We start from the raw sequence: 16,387 nt of genomic DNA, 5'->3' as shown, positions 1-16,387 counted from the left end.
TTGCCTCCAAATTTGAAGAAAGTCCTTGATACTTGTGTGAAGATCATGAACTGGATCAGTGGGTGTGCTTTGAACCATCACATCTTCAAAATCATTTTGTGAGGATCTGGGAAGTGAGCATTCAGTTTTGTTTTTCCACAAAGGAGTCCATTGGTTGTCACAAGGACAAGCTTTAATCTGCTTCTTTGAACTGCAGGAAGAAATCAAAGTTTTTCTGAAGCAGCTTGAATGTGATCTTGTTGGGGCAATGGAATCACAGGAATTCGCCCAAATGCTAGTTTACTTAGCTGACATTTTCACTCTACTGAATGACCTCAGTGTTTCTCTTCAAGGAAAAGGGATAAACATATTAAAGGCTTGTGAAAAATTGAATGCCTTCAAAGAAAAGTTACGTCTTTGGCATTGAAGGATGGAAAGAGGTAGTCTCTCAAATTTTCCTTCACTAGAAGAGATGGCTGAAGATGCTGGATCCATAACTCCTACTGTGCGTGAAGAAATTGTGGCTCATTTGGAAATGCTGTCAGAATCATTTGATAGATATTTTGCTGCTAGAGACCTGAAGATTTCAGAAGAATGGATCATGAATCCATATTCCTACAATTTGGAGAAAATGTCAGATGATGAATAGCTGAAGTAATTTTATTGATTTGCGGACAAATCGAGCTCTTGAAATGCAATTTGAAAGCAAGACTTTGGAGGAGTGTTGGTGTGCAGCACTGGATATGCTCCCAAGATTTGGTGGAAAAGCACTCCGTGTCCTCATTCCAATTGCAACAACATACTTGTGTGAATCTGGATTCAGTTCTCTTTTGTCAATCAAGACAAAATCTAGGAATCGCCTGAATCCACAGGCAGACCTGCGGATCACAGTCAGCAAGGAAGTTCCACGTTTTGACAAAATCATGAATGAGAAGCAGGAGCAAAGAAGTCATTGAATTTTATGTTCACAGTTGGGATTGATTTTACTGTTTACAATCTTTTCTGAATAAATTAGAATCTAATTGCTCAATTTATATTTGCATTTGCACTGAGTTAAAAGCTTATTGTTTTTAAGTTCAATTTGTTCACCCGCAGTATTGTATGTGGTTCAAAAATTAGAAATTAGACTTCTTCATCTTCAAATGTGATATTACTTTTGTAGGGGGTACAAACATTAATCAAACATTTCCTAGGTGTGTGGGGCATAGAAAAGGTTGGGAACCACTGCTCTAGGGAGATGCCAATCAATATCAGGGAAATTAATATTTGGATAGGTTGAAGTTGATGCTATATTTCCAGACAAATGATCTCCCATTTACCATCTTCCTTTAATCTAAGCTTATCTAAAACTCTGTTGCACATAACCTAACTCATATCTAGAACTGCACACACATAAAGAGGCTTATCCCTCCCTGGGCTGCAAGTCTAATCTTAAAGCTAACACCCTTCTGTAGCTTTAGAACAGATATCTCTACAAACTCTTCTACAATACAACCCTCGAAATTCTATCTCATGCAATTCTTCTTCTACAACTCTGAAACATTTCCTCTACCACCAAGATTTCTCTCACCTTCCCTGCCCTCAAAGTTCAGTACTCCCCTTCTCAAAACAGTTCAATCACTCTGCAAAAGAAACCTCATTGACTTTTTGGGCACTGTCGTAATACCTTTACATGGATTGATGTCTGAACATAGTCTAAGGCAGCTTGTGTCAGGTTATGACATGAAATTTGATATATTATCTTTGCAGTAAATCTTACATGTTACATTTACAAGCAACTATGAACATCAGAGTAAAATACCTGAGAACTGTTGTCCCTGCTGCTTTGCGGCTCTACTTCAAAGACTGCTTGAGTCATCTGAGGTGTTTGGGGTCGAGACTGACTGGAAAATTCAACAGAAGTTGTCAACCCAAATGAGACAGAAACAAGACTTACCATGCCAAAAGTTCGTAAGTTTTAAAATTACCAAAAATTCTATCTATGGTAGGATACCTATCAAATGGATACATAACTCAAGGCAACAAAAGGGATACATATCCAATACCAGAAGAGTTACAAAACAAACATTTTTTGGCCCCATTTATTTTCAAATCTCTGATTCACTGGCACCCCAAGCAAGCTATTACAATGTAGAAACAATGCTGCAAAGAAATCCTCCCCCCATGATATAAAAGGTATAAAAGGTAAATTACTGTTCAAAACTCCATTAAAAAACACTAGTTTCTTTTTCTATTGCATAGCTAGAGATTGAATATTAAGGTAATGTCTAACAAATATGTAAAGATTTATAATCCCGCATGCTGACATTTGGACTTAGTGAACTGCAAAGAGATTTTGAAATTGTTTTATTGGATTACATGAACTATAAAAAGGAAACACGCAATAACATAACGTAATACGAGCATAGAATATTAATGGTTGTAGGTCAGCTACTTCCAATAAAGAAATTTGATATGGTGCATTTTGAGTATATGCACGATTCATTTAAATAAATCTTAAGTTATTGAACATGTCACCTAGGATAAAGCAATGTCTGTGTAACCACAAGAATAGAATAAGAAAACTTTTCAAACATGTACAAGTAATTCAAATTCATGACATAGGCAACTCAACATGACCAGTGAGAATGTCCCCAATTTGTTTGGTCAAATTAATGTTGTTGTCAGAAACACACTGAGTCTCAGCAATTTGCAGAACGGTAAACTTTATTTTTCGAGTCTGCAGAGTTGGACCCAACCAGCTCCTGCTAGATTGAGTGCCGAATTACACTTTGCACAGTTTTTTATACCCTACTTGTTTACGACTTTGTGAGTTGCACCCATGTGAGGTGCAGACATTCTTCCTTAATCTCATTACAAAATTACAAATGTGATTACCCTTTGGCCCACTTATCAGCCTCAGCGCATTAACACCGTTATTGTTCAACTGTTAAGCATGTCTTCCCGTTACCCGTATCGCTTCTTTAATCAGCAAGCTATTGTTTCATCCTGATTTTGCAAATTGGTTTATACGTTGCCCTGCAAGTTGCTTTGCACGCTCTTTCTGTGTCAGCACTTTCTAAATGGACTCCTTAAGTACCGTCTTTAATTTAATCATTTCTCTCAATCCACCCTTTTTCTTTTTAGAATGTGCTATCAGTTGGGCTTTTGCCACGGGTTTACATAGGCTTCTTCCTCTAGCTCTATTTCCCTTTGTAGGAGTACCTGAACAGGATCAGCTGGGGCCCCTGGTTGCATAAGGAGGACCATCAATCCCCCTTCAGCGCTTCTCAACAATAGCAGTATATACATTACAGTCCCAAAGTTCATTCTGTCCGTCTTTTGAGCTTTAGCACCATCGGGTCTTCTCCCTGGACGCAAGTCCATTCTGCACCTTCTTCGGGCTTTACAGGTCCCTTGATTCTCGCGGCGTGGGTCCACCCTTTTTTTTTTGTCCATACTGACGCAGTTCCTTCATTGTTTGTTGCATACAGCTGAAAGGGCTTTTCCAGTGCTGGCAGTGTTAATACCGGGGCCCGAATTAGTTGCCCTTTTATTTTCCTGAACTTCTGTTCTTCTTCTTCGGTCCAGCTGATTATTCCCCGGTCTTCCTTTGCCAATTTGTCGTACATAAACTTCACCAGGGAGGTATAATTCTCTATCCAAATCCGGCAATAGCCCACTAAGCCCAGAAATTGTCTTATTTCCTTCTTTGTCCTGGGAAGCGGTATTTTAGTTATTCCCACTATTCTTTCTGGGGTTATTTGGCGGTGCCCTTTACTGACTCTGTGTCCGAGATATGTTATTTCCTTCTCGACAAATTGCAGTTTCTTCTTGGACACCCGCAATCCTTTTTCTCCTAGGTAATTCAGGAGTCTTATAGTATCGTCTCGCACTACCTCCTCTGCTGGTCCCGATAGTAGTAGGTCATCGACATACTGTAATAGTTGGTTCTTTTCGGTACAATGGAATCCAGCCAATACTTGCTCCAGTACCTGTTCGAATAGGTTTGGGGACTCCGTGAACCCTTGGGGCAAGACGGTCCACCGGAGTTGCTTCTTCCGGATGTCTTGCCATGCTTTTGATACAAATTCAATTCGTATGAATTGTTCCCCTACTGCCGAATTAGGGTCCACCCCCGCATACTGTTGCACATTTTTCCGCACCCTATCGAGGAAGTCGGTTGGGCTCTCATCGTTCCCTTGGTGGTTTCCAAACGCCTTGGCAAAGTTGTGACCTTTCGGCACAGCCTCCCTTATTCCCTTAATGATGTACTCTCGCCACTGTCGCATATTGCGTCTTCCCTCTTCTGCTTGTTTGTCCCACTGTGGGTCGTTTACTGGAAATTTCCGGTCCCCCGGTAACTCATTCGGCTGTTCCCTTCCCCAAATTGATATTGCAGCTTGTCGTATCATTTGCCTCTCTTGTGCAGAAAATAGCGTTCCCATAATCGCATGCATTTCTTTCCAAGTGTAAACATTAGGTCCTAAGAATTGATCCAACTGTTCTGCCAGTCCCATTGGATCTTCTAATAAAGTTTTCATATCTTTCTTAAATCCTCGTACTTCGGTACTTGTCAGAGGGACGTTTACAAATCCTGTCCCTCCTCGTGCTCCTCCCATTGGAACCTCTCGAAGGGTATACATCGATACCTCTTCCCTTTTTGATTCGTCCTTCTTTTTCTTATCTGCTCCTGTCACACTCCTTGTTTCGATCCTTGCCTTTGCTTTTTCCCTAACATCCCTCTCTTCCCTCTCCGGGTCTATTTCTTCTGTTTTTTCACTTTCTTCACGTCCTCCCTCTGCTCCCGCAAGGGGCGCAGAAGGCTGGACATAGGGAGGGGGTAAATGATCGAGTGGGTCCCACTTCCGCTCCCCTTTAATGCCCAATTTAAAACTCTTTGTTGTTACTCCTGGCCAGGGAGCCCAACAAAAAGCATAAGCAATTTCTTCCAGTTTTACATTTGGTTTTGAATTAACGTAAATGTTTAAGGCTTGTCGTACCCTATCCTCCTCAGACCCAAGCCGTGGCCACCAGACCGCAGGTTTTTCTATCGGCTGTTTCGACCAAATTAAACAGTACTGTATCATTTTTTTCTTTTGTTTCCCTTTTAGTCTTCCACATCCCCAATTCTCAAACATTCTACCGAGGGGGCTATCAGGAGGAACCCCCGGGGATGGTCCCGGTCTTTCCGTTTCCTCTTTCTTTTTAGAGCCACCCCCTCCCATCTTATTCCGCTCTTACTTAATCCCGCACCCTTCTACTGCAACAGTAGGCACTTTACCCGGTGCGTCCCAAGGACTTTTATCAGGAGGACCCCCGGGTAGCTATCCCGGTCTTCTCCGTCCTTACTTATTCCCGCACCCTTCTACTATAATAGTAGGCACTTACCCGGTGCGTACTGGGGACTTCCAGTACCAGGTACTGTCCCCTTCTCCCCGTTTACCGCTCTGCGCTGTCCGGATATCACTCGCTCAAGCCGCGCCGGAGCGACGAGCAAGGAGTCAGGGACCGCCAAACTCGGCGGGGTGCACCGTCTCCGATGTCCTTCCTCGTGTCCACCGCGGCCGGAGTGTGGATCCCGGACGAGCCCCCACGTTGTCAGAAACACACTGAGTCTCAGCAATTTGCAGAACGGTAAACTTTATTTTTCGAGTCTGCAGAGTCGGACCCAACCAGCTCCTGCTAGATTGAGTGCCGAATTACACTTTGCACAGTTTTTTATACCCTACTTGTTTACGACTTTGTGAGTTGCACCCATGTGAGGTGCAGACATTCTTCCTTAATCTCATTACAAAATTACAAATGTGATTACCCTTTGGCCCACTTATCAGCCTCAGCGCATTAACACCGTTATTGTTCAACCGTTAAGCATGTCTTCCCGTTACCCGTATCGCTTCTTTAATCAGCAAGCTATTGTTTCACCTGATTTTGCAAATTGGTTTATACGTTGCCCTGCAAGTTGCTTTGCACGCTCTTTCTGTGTCAGCACATTCTAAATGGACTCCTTAAGTACCGTCTTTAATTTAATCATTTCTCTCATTGCTCTAAAAAACTCAAAGTTCAAAGTACATTCATTATCAAAGTATGTGTACTATATACAACCCTGAGATTCGTCTCCTTACAGACCGCCACAGAAAAAAGAAACCCATTAGAACCGATTTAAAAAAGACTGCCAAACACCCAATGTGCCAAAAAAAAAGAACGAATCGCACAATCAAAAGTAAGCACATAACATTCAGACCTAAAGTTTACAAAAATGAATTCACAGCCATGAAACCAATTCTTGCTGCAGCCGGTCCAGGTGCCAGTTAGTTGTAGGCCAGTCTCAGTTCAATGCAGAGGTGAATAAACCTCGGAGGGCAGTGACCCATCCTTCACCTCCAGCCCTGACAACTTGACCTTTCCAATCTGGCCAGTTGCTTAAATTGGTCAGACATCCGCTTGATCCTCTCTCTCAGGCCTAGGCCTTTGCCGCCTCTATTTGGTCCATACAGGCCACACCACAACCATACTGCACCTTCACGACTTCAGTTCACACCGCAAAAATGCCAGGTCATACAGTTCAAAAGCTCAGTACCGAAAAGGAAGTTACAGGCTATTGATTACAGTGATCTTTGTCTAGAATAAGTGTGATTAATTGAGTACTTAGTTGATTTGTTTGCTGCCAGTAAGGCATCACTGTGTTTCACTAGCGCCATCTTAAAAGAAACTGCCAAATATTGATTTCATACCAAACAAAGCTATAGTACAAAATGAAAGATGAAACTTCACACAATTCTACAAAGAACCATGATGCCAATAATCACAAAGTGGTATTCATAGCAAAATTTATTTAGTGATGCTCCTCCACAAAGTCCTCACCAATCTGCAGTTTTTTTTTAGTGGGACAAAATAAACTGCTAACCAATAAAAGAGTAATCAACAAATGTTGTTGGATGGAGTGAAAAGTCAGGGTGTCAGGACCAGAGGCAAGGGTTGGACTGGTTCTGCTCACTGCACTGCGGCTGTGGGCCTGCTCCAGGCTTCATGTCTGAGGCCTCGCTTTTGTTCTAAGTGCCATTTGCTTATTTTTATTACTTGCACTATTTGTTTTTTTCTCACTCTGCACATTTAGTGTTTGATGGTCTTTATTAATGGGTTCTTGTGGGTTTCTTGCTTTGTGCCTGCTTGTAGGAAAACAAATCTCAAGGTTGCATAATGTATATATACTTCGATAATATATGTACTTTGAACGTATTGTCAAGGTTTTTTATTTTAAGGCAAATTCATAGACATATTTCTAAACAAGCATTTGGTTTGAGAAGAATTACTCATTATCCTTCAAACCCCATTATATTCAGCATTACACAGATCTATAAAAATAAATGAGTTTACTCTTAATGGAATGAAAGGGGCTGAGGAGTGACCCTGTAGATATTTATAGAATTCTGAGGGGCATAGGCAGGGTAAATAATAAGAATATTTTTCTTCAGGGCAGAGAGTCTAGAACTAGAGGGGACAGGTTTAAGGTGTGAGAGGAGAAACTTAGAGAACTGAGGGATAGGTTTTTCCCCATGCAAGAGGTGGTGAATATTTGGAATGAGCTTCCAGAGGAAATAAATCAGATAGAATTACAATGTTTAAAGATATTGACAGGCCTACTGTGGGCAAATGAGATCAGTGGAGATAGGTATCACTGATAGCATGTACCCAGGTATGCTGGAATGCTCTGTGATTCTAATGACCTTCAACACATTGCAATCAAAATCAATTATTAAACAAACAAGAGAAAATCTGCATGTGCTGGAAATCCAAGCAACATACAAAATGCTGGAGGAACTCAACAGGCCAGGCAACATTTATGGAAAAGAGTACTGTCAACATTGCAGGCTGAGACCCTTCAGCAGGACTGAAGAAAAAAAAGGATGAGGATAGATTTAAAAAGTGGAGGGAGGGGTGGGAGAAACACAAGGTGATAGGTGAAACCAGGAGAGGGGAGGGGTAAGGTGAAGAGTTGGGAAGTTGATTGGTCAAAGAGATAGAGGGCTGGAGAAGGGAGAATATAGGAGAGAACAGAAGGAAAAGGGGGAAGAAAAAAGGGAGGAGCACCAAAGGGAGGTGTTGGGCAGGTAAGGAGATAAGGTGAGAGAGGGAAAAGGAACTGAGGAATGGTGAAAGGGGAGGCATTACTGGAAGTTCGAGGAACCGATGCTCAGGTTGGAGGAACAACACCTTATATTATCTGGGTCCTCCAACCTGTTGGCATGAACATCAATTTCTCGAATTTCCGGTAATGACTCCCCCCCCCCCCCTTAACCATTCCCCTTTCTCTTTTCCCTCTCTCACCATATCTCCTTGTCTGCCCATTACTCCCCCTGGTGCTCCTCCCCTCTTTTAATTCTTCATTGGCCTTCTATCCTCTATTAAATTTCCCCATCCCCACCCCTGTATCTCTTTCGCCAATTTCCCAGCTCCTTACTTCACCCCTCCCCCTTCTGGTCTCACCTATCACCTGTTGTTTCCCCTCCCCTCCCCCTACCTTTTAAATCTACTCATCTTTTTCTCTCCAGTCCTGCTAAAGGGTCTCAGCTCAAAATGTTAATTGTACTCTTTTCCATAGATGCTGCCTGGCCTGCTGAGTTCCTCCAACATTTTATGTGTGTTACCTCAATATTTAAACAACTTTTTTGCCCCACAACCATCCAACTCAAAACTGGACGTACCACTGAATATGGAGTTGTCAACAACATGGACGAAGCTTGTGGGTGAAGACTGAAGTAGGGGCAGTTACTGATGAAAAGCACAAAAGCTGGGAAGGGTACATAAAGGATTCACGAGGATGTTACTGGGACTGGAGAGTCTGGACAGGCTGGAATGTAGGAATCTGAGGGTTGGCCCAACTAAGGTTTATAAAACTATGGGAAACATATATAAAGCGAATGGTCACACGCTTTCTCCACCTCCCCACACCCTACCCACCAAAGTACAGGAGCATATCAGTAGAAACCATAGATTTTAAAAGGTGTGAGTGGAAAAAAATTAAAGGAAACACAAGGGATTTTTTTTTCCACATACAAGGCAGTAGGCTGCCAGAGAAAGTGATAAATGCAGGTACAATTATAATGTTTAACAAGGAATTCAAACAGATACATGGATAATAAAGTTTTAGAGCAGGGCGCCCCAACCTGGGGCCCATGGTTAATGGTACTGGTCCATGGCATAAATTAAAGGTTAGGGATCCCTGGTTTAAAGGGATATAGGCCAAACACAGGCAAATGGGAGCAGCCCAGGAAGGCAGTTTGGTCCATATGAGCAAGTTGGGTGAAGTGCCCATTTCTGAGCTGCATAACACCTGACTCTAAATTAGTCACAAGGATATGGAACACAACGGGATCAAAGACATTGGCATCTATCTTCCTAGTGCGCAATATAGTACGTCCATGCAGGAGAATATCTTTTTTTTCCAAAACACTACAAGGAGACAATCCTAAAAGAACAAATGGAGCACTGTTGAAATAAAAATGCATAAAATCAGCACTGTGGGTACACAGAGGACTTAATTTTGAGCAAAAGAGAAAGCAGCCCTTAGAAGATTTCACTTTTGTGAATCAAGACTGCAGTTTTCTTAAATGTTATATTAATTGGTAATTCTTTACCTGTCAGCATGGGAACTTCCCCTCGAGCTACTCTGACCAGATTCATGCTGGGCATCCAAAAGGATTTTTTCCATGTCTCCGTCATGGATGGAGGATGATGAGGGCACATGTTCCAACCCTCCGTTTCGCCCAGCGCCGTTATCATTCCCATTCCCATTGTTCTTTATGTGCAACTCCACCCAAGAACCTAAAGGTTTTAAGAATAACAAAGGTGATATCTAGAATGCAATTTTCTTTCTTCTCTCTTGAAGGCTATACGTTAAATTCATTCAGTTATTAATGCTACAATGGATGCATTTAAAATACAAACACCAGACAGCAAATTTCATTTGGATATTTACCAATAAATCCTTCTGTAAATGTCATTAATAGTTTCCAGTATATGTACTGATTGGATTACTTTTCCATTCTTAGAGAACGTCCCCTCCCCAGTTCCCCTGCGTTGAACAAAATTAATAAATGCTGCTCTATACCCTTTGTACTTTGCAATGCCCCACAGGTTTCCTTTTGTAGCTGCCAGACAAGATTACTTAAGAGAAATGTGCAAATCCCTTTATGACAGCACAGTAAACACATCAGAAACTTACTCAGAATATTAACCCTGCAGGGAGAGAGATGGCAGAAGCTGTACAAATGTCGTGGAATAATTTCGCATTTGCACTGCCACAATCTTTTGATTATGCTCAATATTTAGGAATGACAAAGATATTTCATTTGGGAAAATCTAAAACTGGAGTTTAAACTTTAAATTACAGGAGAAAGCACAGATTTAAATGGCTTCTATTTACATAACACTCACAACAAATGCAAAATATTTTATTATGTTTCGCAAGTTGGTGACTAAATTAAAACTGATGCCAAACCACAGATGGAAATATTAGGGTAGGATAAATAACAAGTAGTGTGGTGAAAGGCAGACTTCCAAGGAAGGAGAACGTAATCAAGGAAAGATATGGAAAGTTTCAGGAAGGGACCTCTAGGAGCTAAAAGAAATGGCTATCTAAAGCTAGAATAATTAAATTCTAACAATTAATCTAGAATTATGATAGGATTACAGGACTGGATGCGGTTACAGAAATGAGTGCAAGACAACAGAGGAATCTGGAGGAAAGGCCAATGATTCTAAGAGGCATTAGTTTATTGATTGTCACTGAAGACCGTCAAGCACAAAGCTGATGGGTGAAAAGAGTACAGTCGGCCCTCCTTAGCCATGGATTCCGCATGCGCGGATACATCCAACCGCGGATCAGGATCTGGAAGTTCTCTCTCCAGCACTCGTTGCTTGAGCATGTACAGACTATTTTTTTCTTGTCATTATTCCCTAAACAATACAGTATAACAACTATTTACATAGCATTTATATTGTATTAGGTATAAGTCATCTAGAAATGACTCAAAAGTACAGGCAGTCCCCGGGTTATAAATGAGTTCCATTCCTGAGTCTGTCTTTAAGTCGGATTTGAAGTCAGAACAGGTACATCCAGTATTATTTAGCGTCAGTTAGTCAAACGTTTTTCTTAGTATATATTTTACCTTGCTATGCTTATAAAACACTTAAGAAACCTACGTATTTGTACTATTCGTACTAATGGGTTTTGTTACAGTCTTGGTTGGTGCGACTATGATGAAACCCAATTTCCCTCGGGCTCAATAAAGTATGTCTGTCTGTATTTCAATAATCAAACCATTGTGTTGCTTAGTAATAATTGTAGCTTTCATCGGGGCAGGGCCTTTCACATGCTCCGTTAAAATGGTTCTGATCGTTGACTGACTGTAGCTTAACGCTTTTCCAACGACTGATGGCGTTTCACCTCTTTCCGATCGCTTTATTATTTCCACCTTATTTTCAATCGTGATCGTGATTATTTTTGTGAACAGAAACACTGCCGATTCAGAGCTGCGGCGCCAGGTCCTGATGTCCACCGCACTGAGACATGTTAAATAGAGTTAAATAGGGTTCCGCTGGGTCCTAAAGACCACTGCACTGAGAAGCTGAATAAGGGACTTCAGCATCCGCGTTTTTTGGTATCTGCGGGGGGTCTCGGAACCAATCCCCTGTGGATAAGGAGGGCCGACTGTACAGAGTTTGGCCAGTCCAAGTAAGAGTTTCAAATGACCTTATTTACTCAAATTTACCCTACATCTAAAGAAAAAACTTTGCAAACCGTTGCAATTCTTTAAATGGTCATGGACATCTGGTAGCTTCTGTTCTGTCATCTCAATTCAAAATGTTTTCTAAAGAATATGCTTAATTTCATCGGATTTTAAGTAGAGTTAAAAATGAGCTTTATTTATCACATCAAAACATAATGAAGGTGTTGTTTTGTGTCCCACAACTCACTCATATGTCTTTGGAACATGGGAGGAACCTGGATCACCCAAAAGAAAGCCATACAGTCATGGGGAGAACATACAAGCTACATATAGACAGCGGCAATAATCTGATTAATTAAACCCTGAATACATTAACCTCTACACCACCGTGTCACACATAAGTTGAAAAAAATACCTTCTAAATATGACATATAGAATCTGTTCTATGATCATAACTGTAAGTTAAACCACTCTAGACATTACTTCAGCATATTCAACATAAACATGCGTACGATTTAATCATGCCTGGGCTTATTTCAACTTATCCACATATGAACACAGCCCTGTAAACACTCTCAATAATTAATTTAAAAGGTCTTCATCATTAACTCAGCAAAGAAGGCAGACATTTTAACAAGCAAGTGATGAAAAACCACAAGTATAAGGACTGACCTACCTTTCCACAGTCATAACTACTTGCAGCATACAATAAGTACAAATGGGTTGAAGGAACATCATTGCTAAAAACAGTGGTGCTGAAATTCCTTTAGAGTGCACATGGCATTTAACCAATCTGAACTCAGAAATTGCTTTACTCAGTCTCGACTGCTGTAGGAGGAAAACATGTTCCACTTCAGCTGTTCTGCAAAAACACAAAGTGGTACGACAAGAATAGCACAAACTTGTGCCTCAAACTGTAGCTGAAAATCTACTTGGGATATCTGACATCACCTTCCCCAACATTTGTTGCCCTCACATCTATGGCAGCAAACAAAAGATACTAATCAATACAGGAACCAAATGATATTGAGACACATTTCAGCGGCCAACACTGACCAAATTGGGAGAGGGAAGCAGTTTAATCCTTACTTACATAAACACTTATTCCTAGAAATAGGTTTAAGTATTATAAGTCTGTAAACCTCATTTACATTGCCACATGTCATCGTCTGCATCCAGGTGGCACAGTGCAGCTATCTCAGAGCTCCAGAAGATGTAATCCTGACCCTGGGTGATCGTGCACACTCCACACATTCCTACCTCTAACCACATGGATTTCCTGCAGGTGTTCCAATTGTGTCCCACTTACCAATGCCATGCTGACAGGTTAACTAGACACAGTAAAATGCTCCTAGTGCAGGTGGCCGATGGCAGAATGGTGGTGGGAGTTTGTTAAATGACAAGTGAAGAATAGGTTACAAGAAAAGAATTCGCAAAACCAGATTTCACTGGGAACCGGGATAGATTTGATGGGCCAAATGGCCTTCTTCGCTATAATTATGAACTAGGAAATTCTGAGGCACTGGGAGTTGTGGCAGCATGCCAACACTTTCTTTTGATCACTTCTCTGCCCGCACCGCTGGTTATTACTTAAGCTCCAACCAAGTTTATTTTTATCACACATAATTTTATAAGTATAAAGACAGCAATGTGTGGAATTAAAACAACGATTACCTTTGTCAGAAAAAGGGCTTCTTCTTTTAAAATGCAACCAAAAGGTCAAATTACAACAAATTTCTTCTTATGACTAATGCTTGCAGGCTCTAATTTATTTATTCATGATTACAATTAGGAATTCATTTGACTTTTATCATTCATTAGAATTACCAATGAAAACTTCAGCTTACAAGCTTTATTTAAATTAGCTTCCCTCTTTCTCTCAATGGAACCAAAACAAATCTAAACACAAAAGATTCTGCAGATGGAAGAACCTAGCAAATTTAATTATCCAGTCCAACAGAAATCACAGTTCAAACAAGGAACTTCCATTAACAGTCTATCACTTGCTAAGTGCAGCACAATTAAATGTAGAAATTAAGATATCGGTGTAATGACCCTTTTGCAAACTGACATCAGTTATAAGCATAAGATGTTCTGTCTGTACAGTAAACTTTTAATATAGGGGTTCCTAACCTTTTTTATGCCATAGACCCCTACCATTAACCAAAGGGGCTGTGGACCCCAGGTTTGGAACCCTTGCTTTAAAACAATTTAATATTCAATTCACCCCACTCCCACTTCCTTTATTCCCCACTCTGACCTTTCATTTCCTTTCACCTGCCTATTATTTCCCCTGGGTCCTTGTTTGGACGTATTCTGGAGTTATGGAACAGAACAAATATTAATTTCAACAGCAATCAGTTTCAACAGCAGACTGTAGATTGAATATAAAATGCAATCCAAAACGATGATCTTTCTGGACCTGTAGACTTGGGTGATTGCAAACCAAGAAACATCCGTCCATTCACTTGAGGTGTCTGCGTATGCATGAGTGCAAGATTATTAACACTCATTTCGGGTGTACTGGTGGGAAGCTGTAGGTGCTTGAAACTCAAAGGAAGCATTATGAACACATAACTGTAGAAATTGTCCTGTTGTTACCTTTGCCCTTTAATATATAAAACGTGATGTAATATTGGGTCAGGAAGCCTCTTCTTCCAAGAGTGTCTCTAGAATAATATCTGCTTGTCGTTCGGAATAAAGACTTCTATATCACCAACTTCTGTGTCTCCTGGTTACTTTGTTCACAATCACAATAGATCCTTCCTCCTTCCCTTTTCCTATGGTCCACTCTCCTCTCCAGATTCCTTTTCCCCCTCGACCTTTCCTCGCTTCACCTAACATCTTCTTCCACCTTTTTATTCTGCCATCTTCCCACTTCCTTCTCAGTCCTGAAGAAGGGCCTGAAATGTCGACTATCTATTCGTTTCCACAGATGTTGCCTGACCCGCTGCTTCGCCAGCATTTTGTATATGTTGCTTAGTATTCAATGTATTTTTACATACCAATAAAATATTTATGTAGAACGAGATTTTATGAGAGGCATTGTATCTCATTGCACAAAGGCAGTGAGGATTTGCTTAACAGGATACTAACAGAATTCGACGAGGTCTAAAAATCCAGCAGGATCCGACCATATCAATGAGAACAGTCCAAATTTGGTGTACTTTTTTTCATGCTAATGACTGCTGCTGACAGTCTCTGTGCCAATATTCATCGCTTTCCTTCACTTATTAACAATGGTTATCAGCTAAACATTAACCTTTTGCTATCTGTTTGATATAGACATACTCAAAAGCAACCAGATGTTCTGAGTTTTCATCTTCCTCATTTAACTCTAATATATTATTAAAATTGCATAAAAGCAGCTACTTGTGGAACTCACATGGTGCAGAAAATGTTTAGAGGAAGCATATATTAATGTTAATTATTCCATAGAACAGACCACTATCTACACTTTCCAGATTGGCTCTCAACAAAGACTGTATTTATTCTGAAGTATTTATCACTGCCAGGCATCTTGTATTTTCTACTTTGTTTTTATTTGATTCACTAGTTTAAAAAAAACATATCTCCCCCTCAGCTACTTCCCACGCGAATCCCACCCTGTCAAAGCACTGAATTTTGTGAAAAATTAACTGCCATGGCACTAAGTGTTGGATGCTGCCACAAAGAGCAACTTAAAAGGCTTATACTTGCCAAAGGGCGGAGCTACGATGGTGCTCAACACCGTATCTGCAAGCTCATCTGCAGAAACAATTTAATTTCTACCTTTAATCTCTCTCTCTTTCTCTGTCATTGGTGGAGAGTTTGTTGCCGATAGTCAAGTCAGAGAACTTAGAAAAAAGCAACGCAACAGACTTTAACACGTTGTCTGTTCTTGTTGGTGTCCCCTCTCACTGTGAAAAAGCACAACCTCTCTGTCCATTTATTACGGAGAGAGAGAGAGAGAGAGAGAGAGAGCCTTCAGTATGTTGAACTGTCAGGTGAACGGTAGTTTTTGTTCTACTGCAGATCATGGTCTTTGTCCAGGCCCCAAGGCAGCAAAGCAGTCCCAAACCATAATGCTCCTTCCACCATGCTTTACAGATGGGATGAGGTTTTGGTGTTGGTGTGCAGTGCCTTTTTTCCTCCAAACAAAGCGGTATGCATTTCTGTCAAAAGAGTTCAACTTTAGGCTCATCTGTTCACACTGTCCCATAAGCATTGTGGAACATTCAGGTCTTCTGCAACCTTGAGGCATGAAGCAGATTTTGGAGAACAGCGGTTTCCTACATGGTGTCCTTCCATGAACTCAATTCTTGTTGAGTGTTTTTCTTGTAGTGGACACATGAACAGAGACTTTACCAAGCTTTAGAGATTACTGCAAGTCTTTTGCTGTTGCCCATGGGTTCTTTTTCACCTCCTTCAGCATTACACGTTGTGCTCCTGGTGTGATCTTTGCAAGACACCCTCTCCAAGGGAGAGTAACAACATTGAATTTCCTCCATTTGTAGATAGCTTCTACTACTGTGGACTGATAAACACCCAGGTCTTTAGAAATGCTTTTGTAGCATTTTCCAGGTTCATGAATCTCTACAATTCTTCCTCTAAGGATCTCTGAAAGTTGTTTTGATCGAGGCATGATGCACATAAACAGATCTTTCTTGAGAAGAGCAGGCTGTCAGTAACTTAATTTTTTAATATACAGGACAGGA

At 40.9% G+C, this 16,387-nt stretch overlaps 1 protein-coding gene across 2 annotated transcripts in view; it reads right to left on the bottom strand.

Moving 5' to 3' along the window:
- LOC132391655 (BCL2/adenovirus E1B 19 kDa protein-interacting protein 3-like) overlaps nucleotides 1–16,387 on the bottom strand; it is a 40,629-nt gene that overhangs the window by 21,713 nt on the left and 2,529 nt on the right. Inside the window, exons 2-3 of one of the 2 annotated variants that reach the window (XM_059965129.1) lie at nucleotides 9,597–9,783; nucleotides 1,781–1,862 (exon numbers count right to left, since the gene is read on the bottom strand). In XM_059965129.1, coding sequence (XP_059821112.1) covers nucleotides 1,781–1,862; nucleotides 9,597–9,783 — 269 coding nt within the window. The remainder of the gene's footprint in view (nucleotides 1–1,780; nucleotides 1,863–9,596; nucleotides 9,784–16,387) is intronic. The other variant, XM_059965138.1, reaches the window with a different exon arrangement.

This window comes from Hypanus sabinus, chromosome 1, assembly GCF_030144855.1.
Source record: "Hypanus sabinus isolate sHypSab1 chromosome 1, sHypSab1.hap1, whole genome shotgun sequence".
Lineage (NCBI taxonomy): Eukaryota > Metazoa > Chordata > Chondrichthyes > Myliobatiformes > Dasyatidae > Hypanus > Hypanus sabinus.
The sequence above is the reverse complement of the archived record's forward strand: the minus strand, read 5'-3'. Positions and strand labels throughout refer to the sequence as shown.